Genomic DNA, 14137 nt, shown 5'->3' on the forward strand with positions numbered 1-14137 from the left:
TTCTTTTCCCTTCCTGTGTCCCATCTCACCACCCCCCTATCTCCCGCGTTCAGAATCACCTCTTCTCTACTGGTTGCTTGTTATGTGCCAGGTTCTGGGCTAAACAATGGAGACAAAGAGAAGTAAAATCGAGTTCCTGCCTTTTAGGGGCTTATCAGTCTGGTCCTCTATCTGGGGTTTGGAGGAATGTAGGTGGGCAACTCAATAGTCATCCATTGTGGCTCAACCTTCCATGGTGTGCTTTAATTTTCCTAGAAGTCACAGAATGGAAAGCCAAGGCCCTCCTGGGAGCTTGGACATGCAGGACAGATGTCCTCCACACTGCCTATTACAGTGTCCCACAGACTAGATACCAGTGAGAGCTTAAGTATTAACCTAGAAGCTACCAGGAGACTATTAAACACAAGAAGCCTCCCATAGCATGCAGGGACAGGTCCACTTCCAGAAATGGTCCACTGAAGTTATTTAGATGGAATTTATGGTAAAGGACACTTCCCCAATGAACAAGGCCATGGCATATCTCCTCTCTGGATCCCCAACTCATCCATCCACTTGCCCTTCCTCTTTCCCATAAGAGAAAACCATCATGATGGCCAAAGAAGAATGAGAATGACACACAAATGTGTTTCCTATACATAGTATTTATTCTGCAACAATTCACATTTTAAATAGTGCTTCCTGACAATATACCAGCTGGCTCTTCTGTAGTCTGGGCAATAAAAGTAGTAGTTCACATTCAAAAGGGGTTGATATCAGCATACCACACTGGAAAGTGGAGTAGAGACCATCTAGGGGAGGGGAAGATGCTGTCTAGGGTGGATAGAGCAGTCACACTGGCCTTGCTGGAGTGGGGGGAAGGAAGGCGCTCTTCCTATCTTAGATGTCTGGTGGAGTGGGTGCCTACAAGGAGAAGGAAGTGTAGGGACACGTGACAGACTAGCACCCACACTGCTCGGATGAAGCTTCCTTGGTCCTCAGCCACCATTTCAACCCTCTGCCCTGGCTGCAGGAGGGAAGAGAAGCCCAGAGCCTGTCCCATGTCTAGCAAAAAGGGATTCAAAACAAACTATGTGAAGTTAGGTTGTTAACACACCATGAAGAATTTAGTGACTGACATTCTTCTAGCTTCATCTTATTTCTGGGACTCATCCAGCATAAACACAATCTCCTACCCAAAAGGATCCCCCCCAGCTCAGACCAGGTCCTCAGTCAATGACTTTGAATTTTATTCCTCTACCTAAAGTGGCTTTCCCAGAAAGCCTCAACATGGGGAAGAAGGAAGATTAGGTGTAGATGGCTCAGCCCAGGCCACAGGAGCACAAGTCAAGTTTTAGCTATTCGGTCGACTAAAAATTAGTCCTTAGAATCCTCTACTGGGCCAAACAAGATCCCAGACTCTTCTACCCAAGAGATTCAGACTCTAGAAGTGAATCTAGAATCATCCCCATCCTCTCGGGTCTCCTCTAATTGTTGCCCCAAGTTTACAAAAGCTAGACCCACACAAGCTTCTCAAAGTGTTGAAACCAAATTTGCTTTCAGGGGCTTGAGGCCAGGGGATGTCCAGAAACCTGGCAGGCCAATCTGCTGTTTGCTACCACTGTTCTGTTATGTTATAATGCCTACCACTGGGCAAGTAATACATACCCCTTCAAATCTGGGATCCCTAAATTTCTATATTCCCTAAATTTTTCTGGACTCTATTAATACAAGCTAAAAGATACTGGCCCAAGTAAAGACAAAACCTGAGTTGTACTCGGGTATGATCAAAATTATTCAAGAAGAAAAGCAGTTCTCTACTGGCTAACATGGCATTTTCTGGTATATAAACAATGACCCAGAAGTTTAGGAAGGAACTTAATGGAAGTAAAATATTTATGGAAGAAGGCAGAAGTAAGCAGTGGAGGTAATTCTAAAGAACTTAACCAATGATAAAAGTTACAGTACTTACACGTAGGAATTTTCTCAAAATATAGCACTTCAAAGGTTCTACAAGGAGATGTTGCAGGCAAAGTGGTTGCATACGGGACTCAAGGAGCAAGAATAAAAATCCAGAAACCACTCTGCTCTCGTGCAAGCAAAGCAAAAATATCTCTGAATAAAATAGAGCAAATGGGAGGCAGTACAGAGGATGGCCAATTAAAGATTGCTAGGAAATCAGAGTGGCAATGAGGCAGGGATAAGGCTACCTGCCTGAATCGTCCCCAACTTCACAGACATAAGGACAGCACACACACAAGCATTTCCGAAGTTACTTCAGGGAAAAGGTCATGATGGGTAGACCAATCAAAACCACATAATAACGGGGACCTTGTTAGAGGGTGGTCATAAACTATGCTTCTCTAGCTCCCCTTCTGACAGGAATGTGGTGGTCGTTATGGTCAAGTGTGTAGAGTTGGAAAGTTCGTGAGGAGGGAGGCTCCCACTGTCTGTCTCCGTGCTGCCTGGCTGGGGAAAAAGCTAAGGTACAGGTGGTGAGAGAACACAGAAGGGAAAGGACAAATGGCCCTGAATATCAGAGGCAGGGCACCTGGAAGTTTCAAGACGACCAAACCAACCAGATGTATTTCAGGAGGACAAGAAATGGGTGGGGGATGGGGTGGGGGTGGTGGTGTTCAGGTCCCCTGGAGCTTAGAACATCTGGAAAATGTCATCACAATACCAATACATACACACATGTGGCATAACGCAAAACAAAATGTTCCAGGGAAGACCTTCACCAGAATTCCCTAGTAAGAGCTTATAAATTAGACATACAAAAAATAAAACATAATATTCACATTTCCAAACTATCCATGGAGTGCCCAGAGGGGTTTATGTAGGGACTGAAAAGGTAGGTCAGATACCCCAGCCAAATGGATTGTGCTGTCATCAAAGAACTCCCAATGTGCCCTCCAAAGTGTTTTGCAACAATAATGCAGAGGTGGTGAAATGAGGTTGAAGTCTTCCTTCTCTCCAAAGAACTGACGTTACACTCATGGGAGAGAGACAGTACCACTCTGTTCATTTCTTCTGAAACTGAAGATTCCATCGGACTATATCTAGGGGAAAGAGTGCAAGCATCAGCAACTTTCATCTTTTTTCATGATAAAGAAACCCAAAGGTCAGGCTTTTCCTCTACTTTTCTGTCCTTTGTCTAGCCCCAATAGTTCTTAAGTCCTTCCAAAAAGATCCAGAGACTTTGTTTTTTTCCATGATAAACTTTTTTTTTTTTTTAAGATTTTTTATTTATTCACGAGAGACAGAGAGAGGCAGAGACATAGGCAGAAGGAGAAGTAGGCTCCATGCAGGAAGCCCGATGTGGGACTTGATCCTGGCACTCCGGGATCATGCTCTGAACCAAAGGCAGATGTTCAATCACTGAGCCACCCAGGCATCCCATGATAAATTCTTGGAACACTGAACTAGACCATAGTATTTGAGGGCTGGGAGGTTAGCATTTTGGAAAGATCATTCTCTGGAGTATATCACTGCCACAAGTGCTGCATGATGTTAACATCGCTAGCCTCTATCCAGAAAATACCAGTAGTATCTACCCTCTCCAGTCACTGAGACAATAAAAACCATGACCCCACATTTCCAAATGTTCCCTAAGGTGGATGGTACCATTCCCAGCTAAAAACTGAGTACCACTTCTGAATGGTCAAAAAGCACCTAAGAAAATAGTGCTGTTCTTGAAGAACAACTGGCTCTTGACACTCAGGAAATCAAGAAGGCTCCTACTCCCCCTACTTTCTAGAGAACAAAACTGGAGTTGGTAGCATTTGCCCCAAACCCTTAGTAGTAATCACAGGTATCTCTCCGAAGAGATTCACCTGGTGGGGAGGATCAACAAACTTTATCCTAGAGAGGAATCTTCGCAGCTCCCCACGGCCAATTTTGGGGGTGGTGTCCTCGAGTTCGACCACCTGGCCTTCCATCAGCGCCCACCGTAGACTAAGCTTGCTGACCACCAGAGGTGCTGGATGGCCTTCGGAGCTCGGCCCTGTTGTCCTGGTAACATAAAAGGCATCTTTCCAGAGGTCGTTAATTCCAACTGAGGAAGGACAAAAACAAGAGCAATTAACAAAGACAGAAAACTTCTGTTCATGGGAAAGTGGCTTGGTTCAGCAACTAGATGCATTCCCTCATTTACTCCTTCATTAATTCATATGTGGAGTTTATTGAGCACCTACCACATGCAGGGCCCTGAGCTAGGCAAAGGGTACACAGTGGGCAATGACAGGATGCCGGCAAAGCAGCACATTCCTCTCAGTCTCTATGTAGACCTTTCCTTTTCTGAAGCCGTTTCTAAAAAGCCCCAGATCAGAAAATAAGGATACACCAACTCAATCTGGTAGAAAAGGGAGTAAAACAGGCTAGAACTTCTGAGAATTCCCAGGCTGTCTGGACATGGTCAAAGAAGCTATCTGCCCAGCCAGTACTTAGTTTGCCTTATCCTTAAACCAGGTGGTGTAATAGAAATGGTGTCAATTCCTATTACCACTATTTAATGCTCACTGAATAGTATTTTATGCTAAAATACTGAAAAACAACTCATGGAGCTTCAATCTCAGGATTCTATAGGATGACACTTCCCCCATCCCAGCCCCCCACCACACACAAAGCCAGTGGGCAGTTGTGCTTGCAAGTTCCAGATCACATGTTCTTCCCAACATATCCCAGCAAATTGAGAGCCACAAGTACTGGCTTTAACTTCAAGGCAAATGAGTTTGTACACAGAGAGCAAATCTTTGAATGGCAAGAGAACACAGAAAGAAGTCAAGGAAAAGTGGCCAATCTTATCTTCTTCCCCACATAATCCACCCAGCAAGAATTACAGACTCCCTTAGGCCAGAGTGAAGCAAAAGATCTCAGGGGAGACCATCAGACAGTTCCAGACTAGGAGGTAGCAGTGGTTGAGTTTCCAGTTTTGAGTGCCTGAATTACGGGTCTCTAATATTTGATCCAAATTTTGCTATATAGTATTATTTACATATGTATATAAAGTTGAAGAATACTTCCAAAATGTTAATAGTGGTAATGAGTGCTCAGATTCTGTGTGATTTTTCTTTTTCCTTGACTTTCCTCTTGGCAGCCATTTTTATGCAATGGGCATGTTTACTTGTACTAGTTAAAAGAAAGTCTCCATTGATCCTAAACCAACATCCTGGAGACAACATGCTACCTCCATCATATTCCTCACAGTTAATTCTAAATCCTAAGCTCCTAGAGGGTCAGGCAACTAGTCTTACTGGTTTTCTGAGAACGTGGCACAGTGCCCAACATATAGATGATGCCCAGTGAATGTCTGCTGAAGGAGTGGCTGCTTCTTAAGAATCCTTTGAGAACGAGGCTACACTTGCCCTCCGCTTTCAGCCTATTCAGAGGGTTGGTTCCTCAGTCTGTGAGCCTGATGCTCCTCCCAAAGGCAATGGCCCTGGATACCAGGGATGCATGGGAGTGGCTCAACGGCCCCCCACTCCCACTGTTGTTTAAAGGCACATGTCCCTCCCTTGGTAAGACAATGGTATCCTCGCACACACAGCCAGCACATCTCCCTCATATGTGTACACAGCCCCATCAAGGGGATTTACCTTCTGAAGCTGTCACTGTGCCTGTGGCATTGGCCAGGTCCAGAAGAATAGAAGGGAATGCTGGATGCAGGAGGTAAAGGTGGTGAAGGCTAGGTGGCCCAGTTCCTGGGATGACATCCTGACAATGACAAGCAAAAGGGTAAAACACAGTAACTCTAGATTCCCACATGTGACAGTTCAGATAAAGAGGGCAGAGGAGACCGTGGTGATAACTCATTCCTCTCAGATGCTATGACTTGACCTCAACTATAAGCTTGTGTTTGAGAGAAACTCCCATAAACGAGATATATACCAAAGAGCTCAAAACAGACTAATCACTAATTTCTTCAAACCACTAGAGCTAGAAAATGCTTTCTCCCTTATGAGAAAAAAGAAAAAGAACAGAAATATGCATGCCCCAAGGGCAGGCTCCCAGTCTTCTGCCTGTGGGAATATTAGAACATTGGGTCATCTCTTGAAGTAGGTGGGGCTTTGACATTTCCTTTCACTGGGTATTAAAGCCAATTGCAAGTATCAAGCTAAAATCACAAAAATCTCAGTTCCTGACATAAATAGAGCCTTGACCAGACAGAAGCGAATCACTAATTATAAAACAAAAACTCCAAGGCCCAAGTGTCAGTCTCTAAAGTCCCTACAGCAGAAGCAATGCACACTAGAGCTGCTTTTACCTGAATGACCTCTGTGCAGGAATGACCTTTGGCTTTCACACACGTGTGCAGCCATATCGTTGTTAAAGCATAAAAATACCACATACAAGAGCTCTACCAAACTTGAGTACCGCCCCTCCCCTGGGACCATCCTGGGCCCGCACTAGTGGAGGAAATGGAATCCCATATTCTTAGCATAAGAAGTCCACAGAGTAAGGAGAAACACAGGCAGGAAGCTTGCAGCCACACTCCCAGCATATGCCACAAAGCACAAGAGGGCATTTTCCACATACACCCAGGACCCCAAACCTAACAGGACAGATCTCTGGCTCTGTGCACATGACAAGAGTCAAACTCCTTCCTCACTGCCAAGGGAATGGAGCCCAAATTCCTTAGCCTGAATACCAAGGTCTTACACCATTTAACCCAAACCTGCCTTTTCCAGCCTCTTCCTACAATTATTTACCTGCCCACCCACATTTCAGGAAAGTCTGACTGTTACCTGTACTCTAGTTAACCTCTGTCAATCCTGTTTCCCCCTTAGACTGTCTAATGATCCTCTGGATCCTGTTTCCATGCATTAAAATAATTCTCGTCCTTAGATGCCCCACCTAATGCCACCTCTTTTATGAAAAGTTCCCTAGTTGCCCCAGACAAAATATCCCCTTCCTTTTGTGTTTCCACCTAAATCTCTTATTTGTGCATTTGTAGCATGCTTTTGTTTTATGTTATTTATAGACATTTACATTTGAGAGTCACCTGCTCCAATCCCCTCATTTTATTAAATGAGAAAACCAGGAAGTTAAAATGTCAAGTAAACTGTCCATGGGCACATGTTAGGGCATGGGCCAAATTAAGACTATCATCTGGATTCTGAGTAAATCTGGTCCTCAAAATGAGGGAACAGATTAGCATCTTCAATGATGGATAAGGAACATAGGCTCAGAAAAGTTAGGTGGCTTGTCCAAGAGTGCATGGTTGATGAATTCAGGATTCTAAGTCCTTCTGTGTCCCCCCAGCATCGGGGGACCATCTGGCTTCTCCTCTAGAGCACAAGCACCATTTCTAGTCTATCCTTATGTCCCTACGGAGAACATGGTGCCTGGCTCATAGCAGGTGCTGGTTAAGATATGTTTCATTGAACCAACTCAGGGTAGGCCTTACCAAAAACTCCCAGGCACCTATTATAGATGGTGCCCTGCCTCATCAACCCCATTAAAATACTTCAGTATAGCATTTAAGACTTTCTAAAATCTGCCTTCTGGGCATTGGACCTTCTTTCCCATAATTCCCCCCAGGTGAACTTTCAACCTCAGCCTCGTCAATGTCCTCTCCAATTGCTTGACCATCCCTGCCTGCCCCACATCATTTCTACAGACTCAATTTATTCACCTTGAAGCCCAGTCTTATCCACTGTGAAACTTTCTCTGCCCATTCCAGACCAGTCAGTTACTTCTCTTTGACTATAGCACACATCTGGAAATTGTACCTCACATCTTGAGAGGGTTATCTTTCATCTAGACTCCCATTGTTGGCAGCCAGTACCCAGGGGCTGCTGTCAGCTTTCACAATGCTGGGCTGAAAGGCAAGGCCAGGGCAAGCAGAGCTCAGGAGGAAGCAGCTTCCAGCCTCGCCTACTCAGGTGTCACTGGGTTTCACCCATACCCACTTGGAAGCGTGGGTGCTCTACTAGCCCCTCCACTAGCGGGACTGACTTTAAACCCAGTCAGTCCCGCAGAGCAGTTGTCATCTCAACAAGTGACATAAGGACCCCCACACCACCCATGCCCCCCAAGGCTAACTCACAGAACTGGGAGATACAGTGGACATCCCTTCAGCCCAGAAGAGGAAGACAGATTTCTGGTCTGAAGTAACTGCTGAGGTGGTTGGCGTCTCTTTCATGTGACAAGGAACGCTGTAACTCCAGGTAATGGAGCCCAAGTCCCCGTCCACCACCATCATCTGCAAAGAGGAGACAGTGAGTAGAGCCCACCTTCAGAAAGGTAGCAGGTTGGGGCGCCTGGGTGGCTCAGTCAGTTCGGCGACAGACTCTTGATTTCGGCTTAGGTCATAACCTCAGGGTTGTGAGATGGAGCCCCACATTGGGCTCTGTACCAGGCATGGAGCCTGCTCTCTCCCTCTCCATCTGTCCCTCCCCAACTCTGTCTCTTAAAAACAAAAACAAAAAAAGGCAGCAGGCCAAGAAAACACACAAAAGAATGAAAACCCACATATATTAATAGGTTGAGCTTATTACATGTGAACAAACTGGGCATTCAGAGGGCATTAAATAGTGACGAGGGACCAGATCTGGTTTTCTGCGGCCCTTGTCCCCATTTCATAGAGTTTAAAGGACTGCCAATTTCTCAAACAGGAAGGAACATTATAAATCATCCAATCCAGTTCTCATTCCACAGAGGAGAGAATGGCGGCTCAGGGACAGGATGGAAGTCATATTGTTCAGTGTCTATGGCTGTTGTTGTGCAGAGGGAGCAGCCCTTTGGAGGGCAGGAGCTGTACCTAGCTGCCCACAGCAGTGCCTCTGGCCTGCTCCTTCCCTCTCACAATGCATCCCCTGCTAAGGGAACAGTGACCCCATGGATGCAGGTCCTATGTGCTGTGCTATAAGCTTTATGGGTTTGACTCCTGGGTGTTACACACATGGAGCTCAGCCCTATTGTGGTCTCAAATTCAAAAGTGCACATCGAAACAGGCAAACTAAGAGAAAATTTACTCCTCAGATGCATCTCTCACAGATTATGAAGGGGACTGAGCTCATAATCCCTGGCAGCATGTCTCCTTTTCACCCCAAATACATCGTATCTCACAGTTTTACAGAGCCTCTCCTTGGCCAAAATGCACAAGAAACTCCCCTCCCACCCTACCCCATCTTAAGGGCCCCTCTCCTTAGTGTCTGTTCTTTGGAAAGAGGAAGGACGGCACCTCTGTCGACTACCACTTCCCTATTCTTCCAGCCTCTGGGTCCCACCCCTCTACGTCCATGCTTAGACTCAACTGGCACAAAAGGTCCTGGCACCGCCTGGAGAGACAAACTCCCCTGAGCCAGCAGTTCAAGATTCCCTTTGGTGGTCTTGGGAGAAAAGCCTTGAGGCACCACACTAAAAAATACCATCCAGTCACATATATTTAACTGTCATGAGAACCCTATGAAGACAAGTGATATTATTACCTCTGCTTTATAGATGTAAAAATATGCAGTTAGGTGAAATTATGTAATTTGGCCAAGGTCACCAATAAGGAGTGGAGCCAAGATTAAATTCCAGGTCCAAACCCTCAGCACCTCAGCTCTTAATCAAGCTAGATATACCCCCCTCCCTTAATCCTGCTGGGAATGCCAATGAGAATTCCAGTCACTATCTGAAATTCTTTTGAAACACAATCAGATATTGCTTCTTTCCTCTACAGCACTGCTGAGAGACTCTCCCTGAAGAGATGCTTTTATCATTGGAGCTGTCCTCTGCTCATGTCCAAATAACCTTACTGCCTCCAATATGTCTCCTAAATTCTGCAGCCTTCCTTTCAGAGCCTTCCATAAGCTAAGCTCACTTGGATCTCTCTGGCAGAAAACCCCTCAGCTTCTTTTTATATATCAATCCAGCAAACCACTTCTCTGCTTTCATAATTTGAACATGTAGCCCGCAACATGAAGCACCTCTTGACTCCCCTGACTCTATCTGCTCTCCTTGCCCCTGTGGCATTGTGTGGACCTCCCTTACAGCATTAACCATGACGTGGTAGAGCCGTGTGCATAAAGGCACTCCAGTGACTGTGAACTATACAAGACCAGGACCTTGTCGTCACTAATGCTGTGTCTCCAAAGACATCTGTACATCTGACATGCAACTTGGCAGACGTTAGAAGCGATGATTGTCAAGTTTGCTCACAGGGAACAGTGTGCAATATACAATACATATTTTACAGTGAAGATAAACCAAAAAGCTAGGTCAATTATAAAAAAGAAATTTTAAAAACTCTAATTCTTCCTATAATAAGAATGCCTGGGTGGCTCAGTCAGTTAAGCATCCACCTCTTGATTTCGGCTCAGACTGTGACCTCAGGGTTCTGAGATCAAGCCCCAGTTCAGCTCCACACTGGATACAGTCTGCTTAAGATCCTCCCTCCCCATCTCCCTTTGCCCCTCCCCGCTACTCGTGTGCATGCATGCACACTCTCTCTAAAATAAATTAATAAATTAAAAAAAAGACTGAAAACTGTGTATCCAATCATTGTATCTTCATAGTATGCAACCTCACATAAAATCAGAAAAATAAATAAATACATACATACATACATACGTACCTTCTATCTATCAGAAAGACTTCTTCTGTGTCCCTGGAACACACAATACCATTCTGTCTCTGGGCCTCTGGTGTCAGTGTTCCTGACCCAACATGCCTTCCCACTCACTCCTCCTCACATAAATATAATTCAGCTTTCGAGTTCCTGCTCATCATCTTTCCCTCCTTTATTAAGTCTTCCATAACAACCCAGCCACCCCAGATATCCTGCCTTCTCTGAAATCTTAGGAAGATATGTACTGAAGTACTAAGTTTATTTATGCCTGCCTTTCCCCACCAGGACACTTCAGAAGGCTTCTATTGCCTAACTGTAAGTTAAGAATTCAAAAGAGTGAATGCACATACAGGAAGGTTAGCTGGAAAAGCTTCCAATGCTATAGGTTTTAGCACTAAATGGTGAGTTCTCATTTTATCCATCAGCTAGACTCTGAGTTCTCTGAAGGAAGGGATATTTTAGGTTCTTTTTGTTTCTCATGGTGCCTAGTGTGTGGCAGACACAACAAAGACACTTTACAAGTGTTTTAATTGATTTGAGTCCCAAAGTTTTACCTTTTTCATCCCAACTCCATCCTGTATCTGGAGGAAGAAGTCTAAGGTCTGATCATCAGTGAAATATCCGGGAGTAGGCTGGCTGCAAATGAGAACAAAAGTGCTCAGTATCGAAGCAGAAGGAGAGGAAAACAGGATATTCTATCTCTCTTTCTTTTCCTGCATTATCCTAAATATCAAGAAATTCTTCTGGGCAATTTTTAAACATGGGAAAGCAGATCAAAAGAGTACCCGTTAGAAGGAACACACTGCAAACCTGTGCAGGCTATGCAGGCTTAATGTCCAGGAACGTGTAAGATTTTGCCCCCGAAGCAGGACAAGCCCTTGTCTGGTTGTAATCAGGAGGTTGCTGCAGTTGGAATCAGGTGCCTTCACCATCTGGAGTAGCTCAACACCATCACTGAATTAAACAAGATCCCAACGGTTAGTCTCCAGTTTGGATGAGATTCCAGATCCACACCCACCTCCAAGGTTTGGGCTCTTTCTCTTGGGGTACATATTCGTATATACTCTCATATTCATCTCCCACCATTATCTTATTGGGGGGGGGGGGGCACTCGGTAAAGCAAGAAAGAAAACCTGCTCTCTAAAATGAGATTCATGAAAGTTCAAAAGAAAGTCTCCAGAGAAGTGCTGCAGAGCCATATCCCTCACACTGGATACTCTGGGAAAGATAACAGAGCCAAGGATAACGACAGGGAAGGTGGGTGGAGACCTGGACAGGAGGCCTGAAGCTGTCGCTAAGCTGGGACAGCAACTCATGCTCTACACTGCATTCAATTATTCTTTTTCTGGACAACTGGGACCATTCTATTTAACACCTGCCAAATTCACTGAAACAATGTAATACTGTCTGAGAAAATGCTAGAAAATGATTTGAAACTTCTGATAGAAAAGAATGAAGACAATCACTATATAAGCCTAGGGTTAAATGGGTAAAATCCACTGCATGTGACAAACGACATGCTTTTGATTAAGAAATAAACAAGTGGGATGCCTGGGTGGCTCAGTGGTTGAGTGTCTGTCTTTGGCTCAGGGCATGATCCCAGGGTCCCAGAATTGAGTTCCACACCAGGCTCCCCACAGGGAGCCTGCTTCTTTCTCTGCCTGTGTCTCTCTCCATGTCTCTCATGAATAAAGAAATAAAATCTTAAAAAACAACAAAATAAAATAAACAAGAATAAAAAATAAGATTTCATGGATGCTAGCCCTGTTCCTGCCAAAATGATTCTTCAAATAAGAGAAAAACACAGAAAAAGAGTAGGGCAGATACTTCTGCCTGCTTTTACAAGCAGGTATTTTACATAAATCTCTCTCCCTGCCTGAAGGGTCTCCCCATCTCAGCCTGTCCTGCTCTGACTCAGAACGCAAAACAAATATCCTTCTTTGCAATCCATGTGCAGAGTGATCACAAATCTTGATCACCAACACACAGCTATCAGCACATTATGTTACCAAGAAAACAATGTTTCTAATTCACCAGATCAGAAGTTGGTATATTCAATGGAATATTACTCAGCCATTAGAAAGGACAAATACCCACCATTTGCTTCAACGTGGATGGAACTGGAGGGTATTATGCTGAGTAAAGTAAGTCAATCGGAGAAGGACAAACGGTGTATGTTCTCATTCATTTGGGGAATATAAATAACAGTGAAAGGGAATATAAGGGAAGGGAGAAGAAAAAGACTCCTAACTCGGGGAAACGAACTAGGGGTGGTGGAAGGGGAGGAGGCCGGGGGGTGGGGGTGAATGGGTGACAGGCACTGAGGGGGGCACTTGACGGGATGAGCACTGGGTGTTATTCTGTATGTTGGTAAATTGAACACCAATAAAAAATTTATTTATTTAAAAAAAGAATATTAAAATCTGTGAGAAACTATGATAGAAAAATGTAACCATTTTAAGATAATGTTTGCTGACTGGATATGAAAATAACTATTCTTCCCAAGTTTCAACTTTCTAGATTGAATAAATAGATTTCATTATATTAAAAAAAAAAAAAGAAGTTGGTATGTTAAGGCTAGTACTGTTTCCCCCCAAACCTCCTCCGCCCCCTTATTCACCAGCCCAATCAAACTTGGAGACTCTACGGCACGTAAGATTTCAGGAGACTGAATTGTGTGACAAGGTCAGACATCTGCCCTACCTGTAAATGTCAATGAGCTCAGACAGGTTGATGGATCTTCGCTTCTCCCATTCTGGCTCTTCTATCTGCAGAGAAGGTGGTAAGCTGTCTCGGTTTTGGGCCTGAACAAAAATGTCCCGCAGGGCGACAGCTTGGATATTTCCTAGCACCACAGGAAGAACCAACACTGAGAAGCTGAATTTACTAGAAATCTCCCAAGGTGAGGATCTGAGTGAGAGACACAGAGCCTGATCAGATGGGTATCATAGAGTCCATTCAGACTGATCCAATACGGACTGGGGAAGGGATGAAGCAGATGCTGGACAAAGAGGCTTCTCCTTGGAGAAGGTAGCTGGAGAAAGCAGAGTTAATAACTGGCAATGGGTAGGGGAGAGTGAGGGGCCCCTGGGACAGGAGGTGGCAAAAGAGCTGGTGTCAGCAATTCCCAAGCTTTCACTCTGTCTCAAAAGAGAGGCCTACCACACACACAGATGAAGAACAGCAGCAAAACTAGCTTTGCTTCTTACCAAAGCCAAACAGGATGTAGACAGCCCCATTTGTGGTGACATAAACCTGAGGTCCAATCAGATTCCCCACTCCCACGATGTTGTACTTCACAGGTCGGCCCACTGGACTCCCTGTCCGGCCAGACACCAGCAGAAAGCACAGATCTGGCTGAAGAAGTGAAAAGAGAGTCAACAGATGCCATATCGTTTCCTAATCAAGTAAGTTTCTCCAGAAGTCACTGCTTTCTGATTAGTTAAGGGTTCAGGAACACTTCTCAAAGTTGGAAAGCACAAAGCTAAACCTGCTTCAATTTTTTCCCTGGAAAATGGAAGAAAATGAAGCCAACATTCCCAATCCCTTGGCAGATATGTGCAAAAAGCATCTTTTTGGTAACCCAGGCAATTTCTCTGAAGC

The 14137-nt window shown here is 44.7% G+C and overlaps 1 protein-coding gene across 2 annotated transcripts in view; it reads right to left on the reverse strand.

Annotated features, from left to right (window-relative positions):
- Positions 1-621: 621 nt before the first annotated feature.
- Positions 622-14137, reverse strand: part of FAM234B (family with sequence similarity 234 member B) — a 35421-nt gene continuing 21905 nt past the window's right edge. The window contains exons 6-13 of one of the 2 annotated variants that reach the window (XM_072798983.1): positions 13744-13891; positions 13238-13379; positions 11345-11488; positions 11089-11170; positions 8027-8182; positions 5574-5691; positions 3813-4033; positions 622-3038 (exon numbers count right to left, since the gene is read on the reverse strand). In XM_072798983.1, coding sequence (XP_072655084.1) covers positions 3033-3038; positions 3813-4033; positions 5574-5691; positions 8027-8182; positions 11089-11170; positions 11345-11488; positions 13238-13379; positions 13744-13891 — 1017 coding nt within the window. In that variant the 3' untranslated portion in view covers positions 622-3032. The remainder of the gene's footprint in view (positions 3039-3812; positions 4034-5573; positions 5692-8026; positions 8183-11088; positions 11171-11344; positions 11489-13237; positions 13380-13743; positions 13892-14137) is intronic. The other variant, XR_012017699.1, reaches the window with a different exon arrangement.

The sequence above is a fragment of the Canis lupus genome, chromosome 25 (assembly GCF_048164855.1).
Source record: "Canis lupus baileyi chromosome 25, mCanLup2.hap1, whole genome shotgun sequence".
NCBI classification, from domain to species: domain Eukaryota; kingdom Metazoa; phylum Chordata; class Mammalia; order Carnivora; family Canidae; genus Canis; species Canis lupus.